This window comes from Archocentrus centrarchus, chromosome 7 (assembly GCF_007364275.1).
Source record: "Archocentrus centrarchus isolate MPI-CPG fArcCen1 chromosome 7, fArcCen1, whole genome shotgun sequence".
Lineage (NCBI taxonomy): Eukaryota > Metazoa > Chordata > Actinopteri > Cichliformes > Cichlidae > Archocentrus > Archocentrus centrarchus.
In genome coordinates, this window is record NC_044352.1 from 35,334,495 (window position 1) to 35,352,175 (window position 17,681).

At 42.1% G+C, this 17,681-nt stretch overlaps 1 protein-coding gene across 1 annotated transcript; it reads right to left on the bottom strand.

Moving 5' to 3' along the window:
* Positions 1-1,798: 1,798 nt before the first annotated feature.
* Positions 1,799-6,992, bottom strand: LOC115783761 (kelch-like protein 7). The gene is made up of 7 exons (XM_030734743.1): positions 6,850-6,992; positions 5,812-5,922; positions 4,321-4,423; positions 3,397-3,490; positions 2,399-2,523; positions 2,146-2,321; positions 1,799-1,999 (listed from the first exon to the last, which is right to left on the bottom strand). Exons 2-7 carry the CDS (start codon positions 5,905-5,907, stop codon positions 1,817-1,819), a joined length of 777 nt encoding a protein of 258 aa, XP_030590603.1. The 5' UTR covers positions 5,908-5,922; positions 6,850-6,992; the 3' UTR covers positions 1,799-1,816.
* Between the last annotated feature and the right edge of the window lie 10,689 nt (positions 6,993-17,681).

Sequence of the window (17,681 nt, forward strand, 5' to 3'; positions counted from 1 at the left end):
CATAAACATATATAGATGCCGCTCTGGCTGCCTATTAACAGATATCAAACAGAAGCTAAAATAAGTTACTTTAAAATCCCCCCTACCGGATTAGAGTCAGTCCAAAACAATTTTATACTCTAGATAGCGCATTGGCTAACCACTTAAAGAGGTAGATATCCGAGTATAGAGACCAACTGAAGCTAATTGTACAAGTCACCATCAAGGGCAGGATTTACCAAGTAGATGCAGCCTGAACCCCCCTCAGCCACATCAACAACAATATTGGATACAGATAACGACTACAGAATGGAATCCCACAGGCTGGGAACCATGAGGTCAAGAGGAAAATGGGAAACTGCAACTACTAAAATACCTTCAGAGTGTAAGGCCTGAGGAGTCAGCTGAATGGGAAGAACATGATCTGGCAATCAACACCTACACCCTGCCAGTCAGATATCCTCTTGGGATAACAAACTGGCCAAAGGAGGAAACATCAAGACAAGAAAGCTCCTTACCATGCCGGAGGGTTTCATCCCAAATCCAGCATCCTGAGACTGTTCGCTACACAGAAGGGAGGTTGAGGATTGGTGAGTGTCAGATGCACTATCCAGGATGAAACACAGATCCATGAGTAGATCAGAAAGATGTACTCATGGACCCATCATGGAAGGATAGGCCCCTGCACAGCATGTACCACCAGCAGAAGAAGTGGCTGATATCAAAAAATCCTACCGATGGCTGAACAAAGCTGGGCTGAAAAGATAGCACAGAGGTACTAATCATGGCAGCACAGGAACAAGCTTTGAGAACAACATCAGTAGAGGCTGGGGCCTTCCACACCAGGCAAGACTCCAGGTGCAGGCTGTGCAGAGATGCCCCTGAGACAATCCAGCACATAACAGCAGGGTGCACGATGCTAGCAGGCAGGACATACATGGAACGCCATAACCAATAACAAGCTATAGTAACATCAGGAAGCAGGAACACGAGAAGCTTAATTACAAACAGAAGGCTCAGAGAAGAGCTAGAGAGGATGTGGAAGGTGAAGGCAGTGGTCCCCGTGGTAATTGGAACATTCGGGCAGTGACCCCAATCTAGGGGAGTGACTTCCGGGGATTCCAGGAACAACATCCGAGATCTCTGTCCAGCACAGTGCTAGGAACAGCTAACATACTGCGTAGGACCCTCAGCTCCGAGACCTCTGAGAGCAGACTCGAGCTTGAAACAAAGACTGCACACAGGGTGGGTTTTATTTTTATTTATTTTTTTTAAATGCTTTTTTGTAAAACTGTAAATTTGAAAATTCATGGATAACAATTATATTTTAGCATTATAAATATTTTTGATTAAAGAGCTTGAGCATACTAATAGATTAACCATTACTAAAATAAATAATTTTTTCTGTAATTACGAAACTGTTAATTTAGGGCAGTTGTGGCATAAACCTTACATTGAGTGGTGGGTGATCTAATAAGTTTGTTAAGCACTGTAAATTGAATAAAATAAAGTTTCTTCCTTCATGTTGTAAAAGGCTGCAGCATCTCTCTTCACCACCTGCCTCCCAAAAAGCCCGTTCTCCTCTGACTGCCAGAGCACCGTGCTACATGCTTTGTTTTTACTGCCTCAGTTCAGCTGTCTGTTGCCAACAAAACCCTGGAATTTAACTTGAAACCCAATTATCTACAATATCATGTTAGACCTGTATGAAGTAACCACAAACTTGGACCTGAATTGATGAACTAAAAGTTTTTAGTTCCATAATGGTGCATGATGCAGATAATTTAGCTGAGAATGTCAACCACAATTTCAGTGCATTCTTGTTTTCCTCTCCTTCCTACTCACATGTGATCATCTGGAGACAGTCTGGGTTGTCCTTGAAGAGTGGCTCAGTCTTTACAGTCTCTGAAAGGAAGGTTTTGGAGACCAGAGGTAGGCGAACACATCTCAAAACCTCCGCAACATGCTGTTGTCTGTTAGAGATGTTGTACTTCAACCAGCGCACTGCAGCATCATAGACCTGAATACGTCGACATGGGAACAAAGGCTTTCCACAGTGGGTTTGCTTGCTTCGGTTAAATATCAGGTACAGTTTTCATTTTTATTTCATTTCAGTTAACACACACACACAAAAAAAAGTTTGTTGATTTTGAATAACCTCGGTACCTGCGTCTCAGAGCAGACAGAAAGTTTGTCCTGATGCAGCAGATGTGTGAGTTGTGCAATGTCCAGTTGCAGAAATTCATCCAGTCTGCAGACGTCAACAAAGTGGAGCTGGACAAACTCCTCTGCTGCCATCTGAAGCTCTGGACAGTTCATGTAGTCTGCAAGGGCTGAAATACCTTCCAAGAGCAAAGAACAGGAATCAGTCATAAAGAAGTCCATATGGGCAGGTATGCATCTGCGTTTCTGTTGTTACCCAGGCAGTTTGTTGCATCAATCTGTCCATTAATGAACTTCCCACACAGCGTCTTCACCGGCTCAATCTGGTACTGGTTGGCCACATTCAGCAGTAACTGGACATTATTCCTGTCTACTGAAATTCTGACACGCATGCACGCACACACACAAAAAATAAACATGAGCCCTGATCAGGGACTGAGGAGTGTACTACAAAGCCAGATTAATGGAGCAGTTAAACTGAGGGTTTTGGAAACACTACAGTACCAGTGAGAAGTGTGGACACATGCCCGTCCAGACTTCTGACTGGTACTGTATGTTTTCACTGATTCTTTTATTTACAGCATGAAGAAATGCACAAAATGGGAAATGTTACATATGCAACGTTTTAAGCCACACCTTACTAAAAACTACTCAATGAAGCCCAGCTGTAAAGTTACAGCAGTGCATACTGGGCATCACACTGTCACTGGAATTTGCATTTATTATGCTGGTGATTAAAACTTGCATGAATACTTTTTTTTTTTTTTTTTTGGGGGGGGGGGGGGGGGGGGGGGGGGTATCCATTATTAAAGTTTCATTATTCAAGTGTGCAGCCATCACATTAGAAACAAAACCGCATTAAAATAAGTTAAATGCTCCTACTCTGTGTGTCAAACCAACAGATCCTCTGTAGCATTAATCTTGTTTTATTTGCAACTGTGTTACATTTTACTGTTATTTTTTAATGCTCTTTTAATTACCATTTTACCATCAGATCATTTCTGACTGGAGCAGGCAGCACTGAGACATCATTCTGTGCAGCTGAGGAGTCATAAGACTCCTGTTACACTTTATGAGTGTGCGCAGAGCCTGTAGCAGAAAGCCAGCTTAACAGAGAAAGCTGCCAGATGCTACTGTGACACCTGTCATCAAAAACTGTGGTTTTAGCTTTTGTCAAGCCAGCTAACAAAGAAACCTGGTTGCATTCAGCTTGCTTTGTAGTATACTGCTCTGCTTAGCAGAAGCTACACTTACTGTGATGTATAAATGTATTCAAGCAACAGCTCAATGATCTCAGGCTCAACACTCCTGAGCTCCACCTCAGGACACACCGACTCCTTCATTTTGGCTGGAAGTGAGAAAATATTTTCAGTTAAGAACATCTGCATTCATTACCATAAATAATTTGGAAATTAGTCATCTTGGCTGAAATCAAACATCGTACTTTTGGGGTTGTAGCCTGAATGATCCAAGTGCAATCCTTTTCATTATGCTAAAATATATTTAGGACTTCAGAATTTTGTTGGCCTTACTGTTAACATTAGTTTGGCCAAAATTTTAATCGATTATTGACCATTATTTTTCAACTTGGGCAGCACGGTGGCGCAGTGGTTAGCACTGCTGCCTCACAGATAGAATACCATCTGGAAGGCCTGGGTTCGATTCCACCTTGGCCAGGCCTCTCCCTCTCTCTGTGTGGAGTTTGCATGTTCTCCCCGTGCTTGCGTGGGTTTCCTCCGGGTACTCCGGTTTCCTCCCACATTCCAAAGACATGCACTTACTGGGGTTAGGTTCATTGGCTACTCTAAATTGCCCATAGGTGTGAATGAGAGTGTGAAAGTGAGTGTGAAAGGTTGTTCGTCTTTCTGTGTTGGCCCTATGACAGGCTGGCGACCTGTTCAGGTCACCCTGCCTCTCGCCCTATTACAGCTGCGATAGGCTCCAGCCCCCCCGCGACCCTGAACAGGATAAGTGGATGGATGGATGGATTTTTCAACTTATCACACATTCTTTAAAAGTGATTTAAAGTTCATTTAAATGAAAAATAAAAAGATCACATGATTCTTTTTCCATTTTGCTGGACCCAACGGGTGCTCTCTGGAGTTTCTCTAGAGACAATTTTGTAATGAAGTCTTAAAGCACAGAATATCAGTGTGTGTCCTTTTGTGTCACACTTACTGGTGAACATAAGTCTGAAGACATGGCTGGCTGCAGCTAGCACTATTCTGTGTGCAGGAAAGTATTTTCCCTGGACCACCAGGGTCACATCACAGAAGATGCCCTGGAGAAAAACACACAGTCATCAAAATGAACTTTTTCTCAGAGGGTGCTTTTCTACTTGAGCACTCAAAGCGCTTTAAACGTGCCTCATTCACCAACACACACTTTCTACACCTAAGTGCTTCCTATCTAACATTCACATGCCAATGGACACTTGGGGCTTCAGGAACAGGTGTGGAGCAGCCAGGGATCACACAAACACCTTGGTGACCTGCTCTACAGCCACAAAGTCAACATAGCAACATCTGACACATCATTTGACTCATCACAAAAATGGATTGATTGATTGATTGATTGGAGTAGGCTGTGCTCAAACACATTAGCAGATCTCTAAATGAAGGAGGGAAAAAAAGCAGTAAGATGGTAACAGGGTTCTAGCCAGAAATAATTTTCAGCCCCGTACACGTGTGTTGGGGGAGTGGGGAACGAATTAGCATTAGCTTGCTAATGCTAACTGCTGTGCCAGGTGGCTAATTCAGTAACGGTTAACAGCTGGATATTATGTATGTAATATTCTGTGATAATGGTTGGTCCTACAGGTCATTTAAGGCACCTGAATCTGCTTGGACCATGTGACTTGATGTTAGGGAGCATGGATCTAGCCTGTGTTACGATCCTCTGAAAGTAAGACACAGCTATTGTTAATAAATGTTCCTTAAGCAGCACTTCAGTGTGTTATCCTTGTGACTCTACGAAGACAACAAGACAAGCTCCTAGGATTTTATGTTTAATGGGAAGCCCAAAATTATCCTTTGAGCTCCTTTTTCTCTACTTCCCCCTCGATTTCACGCTGGGCGCCATTTGGCCCCACAGAATCAAGCGTCCACATTGTGAACGAAACTGGCCGTGCCCGGTGGTGAAATAATACTATAGTGCAGCAATCTAGCCAGAGGAAAAATAAAATAATTAGTCTGGTATCGGTGATGGGGTGGTGTACACGGAGCATCCGCCCACATTGTAACTTATGTGACAGAACAGTTCTGAACCGGTGAAATTCTCAGCCTGAGGACCTCAGCATGGCGCAGTGCTGGGCGATCAACCGCTGGCTAGAACCCTGGGTAAAATGAAACTGAACGATGGCGCTGCAAATGCTACCAGAGGAGTGCTGCAGATGATCATTAATCTTATGAATTCACCTTCATCACAAGCACTGAGCAAGAAAAAAAAAAAAGTACTATCTTGATTTAACTTTAGGAGGTCTTCCTTGCTACTGGACAAGTGATCTGTTCTGATAACCAACAGCGGAAATTCTCAGCCCGGTGCAGCGCCAGGCAATCAACTGCTAGCTAGACCCCCGTAAACCTCAGGTGTCAAGACAGGGGAATGCCCACAGTCACGCTGTATGGCACTGTAACAACTGTACAGTCGTTTATATTCTTACACACCCACCTGTTTTCTCAGGCTGTTAAAGAATTCGGTGTTGCTGGCAAGCCATGTGCACTCTCTGGTGGTAGACTTTGTCTCAGTACTTAATGGAGAGTCCATCCCACTTATGTCAGCCTGGTAAAATTAACAACACTTTAAGCACCACTGTCAGAAGATGGGATTTAGAAAGCATGCTTAGTGAAAACTGAGTCTGTGAACCCTGAGATGAGGAACAGGCTGAACTTCAAACATTTACTGGTAGGTTTTCTTCAGTAAACTGAGTTTCTCTCCAACACTGCAGCTACCATCACCGCTAATACAAGACAGACATACCAGCATGCATGTAAAAGACACTGTTTATGTGCAGGTGTACATATTCAGACTTGCAAGTGTCTTAGGTTCGACTCTCTCACAGCCGTGTCCCTGGTGAGAAGATGTGTACAGACACATTGATGGGGAAGGTTTGCAACTACAGAACAAGTAATTTTGCATTTTAACCCTTCATTCACTGCCTACACTTTCTATAATTATATATTGTACTGTGATATTCATTTTCTGACATCTACCTAAAATGATTATGTAGGCAGAAGATTTTATTTCCAATTTCCTTAACTGTGACCAAAGGGGTGAAGTTGCTACTATTACACAAGTTACTGTCATGTGGGAAGACTTTTTTCCCCCAAAAGTGATAAATTAATCATTTGTGAATGACTCAGACCACAGGTTTGGACAGAAAACAATTAATTTTGGGGGGAGACTTTAATACAACCCTTCCAACACCTCTTCCTCTAAGCAGGAAAAAAAATCCTTCTGCACAGCATTGGGGGGGGGCACCAAATCCTAATTTCACCTGAAGCACCAAAATAACAAGAGTTGGGCCTGTTCAGAAAATATTAAAAGAAAATATTTTACTGTGCTTGACTAGCGAAGAAAAGAGTAGCATTAACACTGCGGAGCCATAGCTAAAAAGCCAGCTAACGAGGCAAACAAAGAAAAGATGATGTCACACCAACAAACTGCAGTGAAGCAGCCTAATCTACAGGGAGCAAATCAGTTACCTACCTGTACCTGATTTCTCAGGTAAGAAAGCTGACCCCAGTTTTGTTGTTTATTTGTTTGTTTGTTTTAACAGGCAGGAAGTCCCGCCTTAATAAGGTCAAGACAATCAGAACCTCAGCGAGGCCGCCACTTTTAACTGAGGCCAGGGGGCGGAGTCTAAGGCAGCGTGTCTACATACGTAACGGTAATCCCCTCTGAACCGTACGCCTATGGCAGGCACGTCAACTGGCGCCCGCTGCATGCGTCCGTCCCTCGGTTGTCACCGCCTAGACTTTATTGAGTTTCACAAATACGAGTATACAGTTAACAGTATACAAGAAAACAAAAACAGACAAATGATCCAAGTGAGCCCGGATTATCTACATGAAATAAAAAGTTATTGCTTTTTTTTTTTTTGGAAAGTCTAAGCATTAATGTGGCCATTATACTTTTGTGCTGTGCTTCTAATGAAAAACATTGGAAACAGAAAAAGTTATGAGTGGAACACAAATTTAAAGTTTTGATAGCCTTTGGATTTGTTGAATCAACAAGCAATTCAAAATAATGCTCCATATCCTTTCTGAATACTAAAAAACAAGGGGTTTTATTATTGAATTTACTTTATAAATAAAGAATTTTGCCAAAAACAAAATCAGGTTTATTAAGTAGTACCATTTACCTTCTTTCTTAGCATAATTATAAAAACCAAAGACAACATTTTCCCAGCATAAAACAAAATCTTTGAAGAAATGATCAATAAAAAGTCTCCCCAAAATTGTTTGGTCTGTGAATAACGCCAAACTAAGAACCATGTTTGAGGGTGGGTGTTACAAAAAGAACCATTTGTATTGATGTCTTTCGTGAACTTTTGAATATAAACCCCGCGGCCTAGTATCTGCTATTGTTCAAATAAATGTGCTGCCATTTTGAGCCATTGGAGTTGTACTGTGTGAATCTATGTTGAAATCTTTCTACCAAAATCTGATATTTGGGCCTTTTGCCTTCATTTACACTGGGCAGAGGACGGACAAAGATTTTGCTGGTTTTGCCTCAAAACAAAATATTTATTAAAAAGTAGATAAATTACTATATTCACATTTTTGAAAAATAAAAGGCACCTCACCATTGCCCATGAAATGAAATTACTAAAATTTACCATAAGATCCAGATTAAAAAAAAAAAAATCTGTTTAAAAAAAAAAGTGTCCAGGCAGATTTAATTTTTGTATCTGAACTCTTCATTAATTAAATATTAATTTTAAAAAATCTACAACAAAAAAAAACCTTCTGAAAAGTAGATAATGCAGAGATAAACTTTCTGTGCGCATAATATCTCTAATGAGCACAACTGCACACAATTATGGTGTCTTCATAACAACTGTCAACATAACAGAGTAAGTGCAAGACTTTCACATCACTTTGTTAAAAACAGTATAAATTTTAAAGGAAAATTGATATATCAAATGATAACATATTACTTAGGATATAATATTAATTTAATTTTACTTTATGCGACCATCTGGCCCTCACAGGGTCTGCTGATATAAATTCCGGCCCTTGGACAAATGTAGTTGATGACCCCTGCTGTACGCCGTAACCCTACATGCACCTCTCAACTACAGTTTGGGTAAATGCAGCCCGCAGGGATTGGGATTACTGCGTAGGGTTCAGAGGGGATTTCTGGTCACATATGTACAGAGATGTATAGTAACGAAGTACAACTACTTAAGTACTGTACTTAAGTACTAAAATGCAGTATCTGTACTTTATTGGAGTATATATTTTTTCCCCTACTTTCACTTTTACTCCACTATATATTTTTGATTAATTTAATACTTTTACTCCGATACATTTTTCACGTGCTGAATCGTTACTCGTTACTATTATGAAAACGTTATTAATCATCCCCAAGTCATAGTATCAATGCCAGAGCGGTAGATGGCGCTGTCACGGTTTATGAAGCTGGCTCATCATTGGGCGATTTGCGCGATCAAGCCTGTAAAAAAAACGCAGGCTTCGTCTCCGCCTTTTGCGCTGTTGCTTGCAAGTATTGAGGACAGAACGCGTCAGCTTACTGTCCGATATCGAGATGGATGACGTCCCAGGAACACCTTGTCCAGGTTTGTTATTTAGCTGCTCTGTGGACTGCCCCTCTGGCCTTTTGAGATGTTTTATTTGTGTTTGTTTTTTTGTAAACACTTGTATGGCCTTTTATCATTGTACTCCAGCTTCAGCCAAATACATTGTGCCTTTCAAATGTTTGAAATAATATAAACAATGATAATCAAACTTTTGACTGCCTTTCTTTAATATACACAGTACTTGTACTTTTACTTGTACTTGTACAATTGAGTAGCAATTTTTGAAATACTTCTACGTGCAATGCTTAAGTACCAAAAAAATTTAGTACTTCTGTACTTCTACTTGAGTATGGTGTTGAAAGAACACTTCAACTTTTACTCAAGTCAATTTTTTTATATAGTACTTGTACTTCTACTCCACTTCTCTACTCCAGTACTTTATACATCTCTGCATATGTAGGCCCTGTCTCTTGTCAAACTCGCTCACATCCTTACGCCCATTTTTCCTGATTCCAACGCATTAACGTTGAGGCCTTGTTCCCGATATATCCCTCCCACTAACAGGTTACAGTACATGATGAAGAGATAATCAGTATTTCACTTCACCTGTCAGTGATCTTAATGTCATACCTAATCAGTATATACTTAAGTAGGTTTTGAATCCCAGATTCTTACTTGTAGTGGAGAATTATATGAGTATATTATTAATAACTTTGCATAAGTAAATGAATTCTCATGTCACTACTGACAGAGGTCACAGACTGTTGCAGGGAGGCATTCCTCTTATTTACTGTGACTGTGACAGACTTGAATAAGCAGAGTAATGTTAATCTGCTTATTCACGTCATAATTACTTTAGTGTGATTAAAACAAAGCAAGTACTTTTTCCATTCTTACATCAACCATATTTGTTCTAGTCTGCCTCTGCACTCTGAATATGTATTAAAGTGGTAACTATGTAGTTAAAGGGAATTATGAGCCAGAGGTGTTGAGCTGATTCAAAGGATCTTCTTCCTGCAGTGGGGTTCATGCTGTCAGTTTCAGGCACATCACTCTGGCTCCTAATTAGAGATCAAATTCTCCACGGACTCCTGTACAGTGAGTTTTTTTTAAAGCTAACTCCTTCAGTGAGCTCCTCTCTGATGTAAGAGTTTGCTGGTGTTGAGTAAGCTGAGTCTGAAGCCTTCAAACCCGAGACAGCTGGAGCAGTGAGGCCAAAATACCTGTCGACAGGTCTCATCGAAAGCTACAGAAATCACTTGATTGCAGTGATTGCCTCAAAAGGTTGTGCAACAAAATATTAGGGGTACTATCATTTTTGCCAAGGTCAGTTTCATTAGTTAGCTGTTTTTATTTATTTATTTTTTATAATTCTCTTGAACCACAATTCAAAATCAGACACTCCCATCTCATTGCTGTCATTGATGTTATATAGTAAACAGTTTAATTAATCTGTTTTAATACATTATGACACTGTGTCACATTTTAAATAATGGTGCATATAGTTGGTTTACACTGGTTTGTCAGTGACTTATTTAAGTTGAAGCAATAATTTTTTCCTGTTCTCTTGAGCTGCCTGTCTGCTGCTCCAGCCTGGTTTGAGGAGGCTGAGGGTGGAGCTGGTCTAAGTGCAGAGGCCATCAAATGGACTTAACCATCTGTTGCATCTTTTTGGTATCATTTTTGTTTTTTGGGGGGTATAATAAAACCCACATTTTGGAAATTGCACCTGTAGCCATATATCCTTGGCTGCTGGTCCATGATAGTTGGCGTCAGAAGTGGAGTCAGCCAGTTAAAAAGGCACTGTTTTTTTTCTTTTGATCTGTTTTTCTTCTGTTCCTAATAAACCATACAGAGAGGAGGAAAGGGTGTGAAAGCAAATCCAAGGAGATGGGTTCAGAAAGACAAGTTGAGTCAGACAAGCTAAACAGAAAGAGGAGAATGAGGGGCAGAAACAATGTTTCAAAGCAGTTCTAACTCAGTTCCAGCTTTTTCAGGTAGAAGTGCAGGCCCTGCCTCTCCAGTGTCTGAATGTCAGGCAGCTGATCCACCTGATCATCACCTCTGAATGTTGACTCTCCTCCCTAAGCTGCTCCCAGTATGTCAATTAACACATCACCAGGCCAGTCTTATGTCCTTGAGCCTAAATGACAAAAACTTATAGGTGAGGATGATATTGAACATTTGATTACCTTTGAATCCATTGCACTGGCTTGTCACCATGTACTGTAGCTTGCAGAGAGCACATATGTATGGATGTTGATGACTCTTTGGATTATGATAAGGTTAAGACAACCATTCTTTTTGCATACAATATAAATCCTGAGACATAGGCAGAGATTCTGTTAACTTGAGATAAACCCTTCTGAAAGTGGGCTTCATAGATAATTGGCAAAGTTTCTGGGGAAAACCTGGTCTTGTTAGGAGAGACGGCATCCATCCCACTTTGGATGGAGCAGCTCTCATTTCTAGAAATATGGCCAAATTTATTAACCCTCCTAAAACCTGACTACCCAGGGTTGAGACCAGGAAGCAGAGTTGCAGTCTTACACGCCTCTCTGCAGCTTCTCTCCTCCTGCCATCCCCCCAAAACCCCATCCCCATAGAGTCAGTGCCTGCTCCCAGACCACCAAAAAACAAAGCTAAAATCAGCAAAAAGCTATTTAAGCATAAAAATTCAAAAACAATAAATAATACAGCTTCATCAACTGCACCAAAGAATAAAACAATTAAATGTGGATTATTAAACATTAGGTCTCTCTCTTCCAAGTTAGTAAATGATTTAATAATTGATCAACGTATTGATTTATTGTGCCTTACAGAAACCTGGTTACAGCAGGATGAATATGTTAGTTTAAATGAATCAACACCCCCGAGTCACAGTAACTGTCAGAATGCTCGAAGCACAGGTCGAGGAGGAGGAGTAGCTGCAATCTTCAATTCCAGCTTATTAATTAATCAAAGACCCAGACAAAGTTTTCATTCTTTTGAAAGCCTGACTCTTATTCTTGTCCATCCTAATTGGGAAAATCAAAAAGCTGTTTTATTTGTTATTATCTATCGTCCACCTGGTCCTTACTCAGAGTTTCTGTCTGATTTCTCAGACTTTTTATCTGATTTAGTGCTCAGTTCAGATAAAATAATTATAGTGGGTGATTTTAACATCCATGTAGATGCTGAGAATGACAGCCTCAACACTGCATTTAATCTATTGTTAGATTCAATTGGCTTCTCTCAAAATGTAAAGGAGCCCACCCACCACTTTAATCATACTCTGGATCTTGTCCTGACATATGGCATAGAAACTGAAGACTTAACAGTATTCCCTGAAAGCCCCCTCCTGTTTTTTTTTTTTTTTTTTTTTTTTTTTTTAAGCCTGTCATGTCTGGCTGTTTTCGCAATCTGAAGATATACATACATACATACACACATTCACATGTCTATACAAATGCATATACATATACACGCATACACACAATTTTGCTGTTTGCAGTAATGTGTGTATGCACCTCTGTCATGGAATGTACTCAATGAAGGTAAGAACTGCAACCATGCCCCCCGCGATCCAGAGGCAAATAGGAAAGGACCCAGGGGACCCAGGCCATCCACAGCCCACTAGGAGCTCAGAAGACCTGAGGCCACACATCCTGATGGCAACCAAGTGCACACCCCAGAGGAGGAAGGAGGGAGACCCTAGACGGAGCCCCCACAGCCAAAGGGCAAGAGTCCAGAGAGCCAGAGGCAATGAGCAGCCCCCCCCCCGCAGGCCGGCACCCCCAGCACGAGCCGAGCATGCGAGCCCCGAGCCCTGACACCCGGCAGAGCCCCCCCCAACGCCAAGGAGGCCCAAGCCACTCCCAGGCCACAGCCGCCGAGGGAGCGGTCAGAAACCACGCCAAGACATCCGGCCACATACCCCGGGACACACGGGCACCCACACCCCAGGGGTGGCAGTTACAATCAGTGGGGAGCAGCGTGGAGCGACAGACCCAGGCCCAGCTGTCAACACACGCTCGCACACACACACGCACGCGCACACACACACACGCAGGCACACACACACACAAGCAGGCACACACACATGCACACATGCAGGCACACAAAAACGCACACTTGCATGCACACACACACACACGGATTCCATACATGGACCCCTAGTGTGTGAGAGCGGGTACCAACACAGAGCCAGCAGCAACCCAGGGAAGCAGCCAACCCAGCCCCGAACAACTAGCCAGTCCTCACCCCAGGCAGGGTGCAAGAAACTGGGTTGTGAGAAGACCCGCCCACCCCCTCCTCCCACCCAACGTGTTGGGGGGTGACGTGAGTGTATGTAATGAGAAGAATGTTTATGACTGTGTGAAAGCTATGGCTCTATTAAAATTGGAGGGACAGATGTAATATGAGCACTGAATAACAGCGCCCATCAACACTGCCCCCCAAGGCCCTCAATGTCTAAAATGTAAATAAAATTGAGGAGCAGGCAGCAGTGAGCAGACAAGTGGTGCCACCTCAGCAGCGCCACCCACTAACCATTGTGTGACACACCTGCCCCCCAAGGCCCTATATGTACTGTTATGTGTTGTAAACTGACTCATGCAATTAAAAAGGAGGAGTGGGACATCAAGCAACACAGTGACCAGAGCCAAGGAGGTGGCCATACTCACTGGAGCACGAGCCCCCCTCCCCCAAAAACCTACGTGTGTGTAATGTGATGTTTAACTGAGTGGGAGGAGGGGATAAATATGACCGGGAGGTAGAGGACTACCCCCGAAGTAAGAGAGCCAGCTAACTGCTGGCTCACTAGACACCCCAGTTCCCTACACCCAACCGCAGTGCAGGGAAGGCAGGTCCAGGGCCTGAGTGGCCACACCCCCAGGAAACCACCGTGCTCCAGCCGGCACCCACCACCCACACTGCAAACACACACCCCACAGGCATACAAAAGACAACAAATATCACACCCACACACACCATTACAATAAATATCACACACTCACTCTCATCCACACACACTCACTCTCATCCACACACACACACATACATGCACACACAAACACATGGGTCCAGGACCAACCTGCCCCATGTGGGAAACTGCTGCTCCCTCACCTGAGCGCCCCACACCCCACAGAGAGGAGCACCCAGAATCCCGGAATGCCAGCCAGACATCCCGACGCGGGCCAACCCACCCCATACGGCTGATCATTTCTTAGTAACATTTACATTTACTTTAATGGATTACACAGCAGTGGGAAATAAGTTTTATTACAGTAGAAGTCTTTGTGAAAGTGCTGTAACTAAGTTTAAGGATCTAATTCCTTCATTATTATGCTCTTCAGTGCCAACACAGTGCAGAGCAGCTACCTAAACTCTGCTCCCAGTGAGGTCGATTATCTCATCAATAGTTTTACATCCTCACTGCGTATAACTTTGGATACTGTGGCTCCTCTGAAAAGGAAAGCTTCAAATCAGAAGTGCCTGACTCCGTGGTATAATTCACAAACGCACAGCTTAAAGCAGATAACCCGAAAGCTGGAGAGGGAATGGCGTCTCACTAAATTAGAAGATGCTCATTTAGCCTGGAAAAAGAGTTTGTTGCTCTATGAAAAAGCCCTCCGTAAAGCTAGGACATCTTACTATTCATCATTAATTGAAGAAAATAAGAACAACCCCAGGTTTGTTTTCAGCACTGTAGCCAGGCTGACAAAGAGTCAGAGCTCTGTAGAGCCGAGTATTCCTTTCACTTTAACTAGTAGTGACTTCATGGATTTCTTTGCATATAAAATTAGAGAAAAAATTATTGGTAACCATCTCAAAGATTATTCTTCATGTTCGGCTGCTTTCAGCACTGCTGGTATTTGTTTAGACTCTTTGGCTCCAGTTGATCTTTCAGAGTTAACTTCAATAGTTACTTCCTCCAAACCAGCAACATGTTTATTAGATCCCATTCCTACTAGACTGTTCAAAGAAGTCTTTCCAATTATTGATGCTTCAATCTTAAAAATGATCAATCTGTCTTTATTAGTTGGCTATGTACCACAGACCTTCAAGGTGGCTGTAATTAAACCTCTACTTAAAAAGCCATCACTGACCCAGCTGTCTTAGCTAATTATAGGCCAATCTCCAACCTTCCTTTTCTCTCAAAGATTCTTGAAAGAGTAGTTGTAAAACAGCTAACTGATCATCTGCAGAGGAATGATTTATTTGAAGAGTTTCAGTCAGGTTTCAGAATTCATCACAGTACAGAAACAGCATTAGTGAAGGTTACAAATGATCTTCTTAGAGCCTCTGACAGTGGACTCATCTCTGTTCTTGTCCTGTTGGACCTCAGTGCAGCTTTGATACTGTTGATCATAACATTTTATTACAGAGATTAGAGCATACTATAGGTATTAAAGGTACTGCACTGCAGTGGTTTGAATCATATTTATCTCATAGACTCCAATTTGTTCATGTAAATGGGGAGTCTTCTTCTCACACTAAGGTTAATTATGGAGTTCCACAGGGTTCTGTGCTGTTTCTTCTTCTTCTTCAATTAGTTAAACTGCAGGAATGTCTTAAAGACATTAAGGCCTGGATGACCTCTAATTTCCTTTTTTTTTGGCCACAACAGCTTTTATGAGCAGTGGAGGGAGACAGGAAATGGGAGAAAGATACAGGGGAAGACACGGGCAAACTGGCAACAGGCCAGGACTCAAACCTGCGTCACCTGCACCACAACGCGGCATATATATGCGGTCGCCGGCTTCACCACTAAGCCACTCGGGCGCCCTTGGAGTCATTTTTATTTCAACTTTCTTTATTGAATTTTAACAGTTTGACATACAGTATCAATCAGTAGAACACTGAAAGAGCAGTAGTCACAAAGAGGAAAAACAAGAAGAAAATGTAAGCTAGTTTCTCCCTAACCCCCTCACTCCCACTTCCCACCCTGAACACTCCTCACTCTAGGTCCAAACACAAGATTGACATCTAGCAGAGATCCAGTCTCTGTAACTATACATAGGAATGCTATATGAACTCGCACATCCATACACATTACAAAAAAACCACAACAGAACAAGAAAAAAGCCTAGTTTGCCTCTGTATCAGGGAGCAGAATGATGGTTTGGAGTCATTTTTGACCAGGATATGTCCTTCAATGCACATATTAAACAAATATGTAGGACGGCTTTTTTGCATTTGCTCAATATTTCTAAAATTAGAAACATCCTTTCTCAGAGTGATGCTGAAAAGCTAATTCATGCATTTATTACTTCTAGGCTGGACTATTGTAATTCATTATTATCAGGCTGTCCTAAAAGCTCCCTGAAAAGCCTTCAGCTGATCCAAAATGCTGCAGCTAGAGTACTGACAGGGACTAGAAAGAGAGAGCAGATTTCTCCCATATTGGCTTCTCTTCATTGGCTCCCTGTTAAATCTAGAATAGAATTTAAAATCCTTCTCCTCACATACAAGGTCTTGAATAATCAGGCCCCATCTTATCTCAAAGACCTCATAGTCCCATATCACCCCAACAGAGCACTTCACTCTCAGACTGCTGGCTTACTTGTGGTTCCTAGGATACTTAAGAGTAGAATGGGAGGCAGAGCCTTCAGCTTTCAGGCCCCTCTTCTGTGGAACCAGCTTCCAGCTTGGATTCAGGAGACAGACACCCTCTCTATTTTTAAGATTAGGCTTAAAACTTTCCTTTATGATCAAGCATATAGTTAGGGCTGGATCAGGTGACCCTGAACCCTCCCTTAGTTATGCTGCTATAGGCCTAGGCTGCTTCAGAGCTTCCAATGATGTGGCAGTTTCTTCTTCATTAACATCTTTTCACTCACTGTTTATATGCCACTACTGCTTTTAATCATTAGTTATTAAAATTCCCATAGTGTGCCTTGTCTCTTCCTTCTTTCCCTTCACTCCCAACTGGTCTCAGCAGATGACCCCCCCTCCCTGAGCCTGGTTCTGCTGGAGGTTTCTTCCTGTTAAAAGAGTTTTTCCTTCCCACTGTCACCAAGTGCTCGTTCACAGGGGATCGTGTGATTGTTTTTTCCTTTTTTCTTCTAGGGTCTTTACCCTGCAATATAAAGCACCTTGAGGTGACTTGTTGTGAACTGACACTATATAAATAAAATTGAACTGAAATTAACTGAATTGAAGGAGTAAATTACCTAACTGGGGATTTATGCTTCAGCAGGAAATCTAGTGTCTCCGGGGTAACCTATCGTGCATTTCTCTAAGCAGGGCAGCACCCAACTATTCTGATTGGCCTGTTCAGTATTCCTGGCTTTTCCAGCTACAGCTTTTAAAACTATCAGTGAGAGAATAACAATCACTGTTTCAGTATAAGGAATAATAATAGCATCAATATAAGGACTCACAAATGTCAGCAAATGAGGACATGAGGGAATGTACAAAGTGGAAAAACTAGAGGGACAAATATGTTTACCTCCCCCCAAAAAACTGACCACAACAAAGTGCGAGAACCCAGGAGGGAAAAGGTCCAGTCAGCTGGCACCACATGTAAAACACTGGGACACAACCACATGGTAATTAACACTCAGTGAACCTCACACGAGGATAAGTAGCGACAATGACGTCAGCCGCTTATGTAGGTTACATTGTAGGCTCTACAAAGATTCCCTGCAAATGCCTAAATCAGGTTTAACAAGGTGCAGGTTGATTTCAAGAAATATACTTTAAGTACAGTATTACACTTAAGGATACACCAATTACATACAACTAAAATGATCTTTATTCAGCTGTGAATAAAGGCAGGTATAATGAAGAA

What these genes read in the sequence shown, in the direction of transcription:
- LOC115783761 (XM_030734743.1), bottom strand. Translation starts at nt 5,907, where the DNA reads ATGGACTCTCCATTAAGTACTGAGACAAAGTCTACCACCAGAGAGTGC. An exon ending in TTAACAGCCTGAGAAAACAG is followed by an intron (nt 4,424 to 5,811) that starts GTGGGTGTGTAA and finishes GTTTTTCTCCAG; the next exon opens with GGCATCTTCTGTGATGTGAC. An exon ending in GAATACATTTATACATCACA is followed by an intron (nt 2,524 to 3,396) that starts GTAAGTGTAGCT and finishes CATGCGTGTCAG; the next exon opens with AATTTCAGTAGACAGGAATA.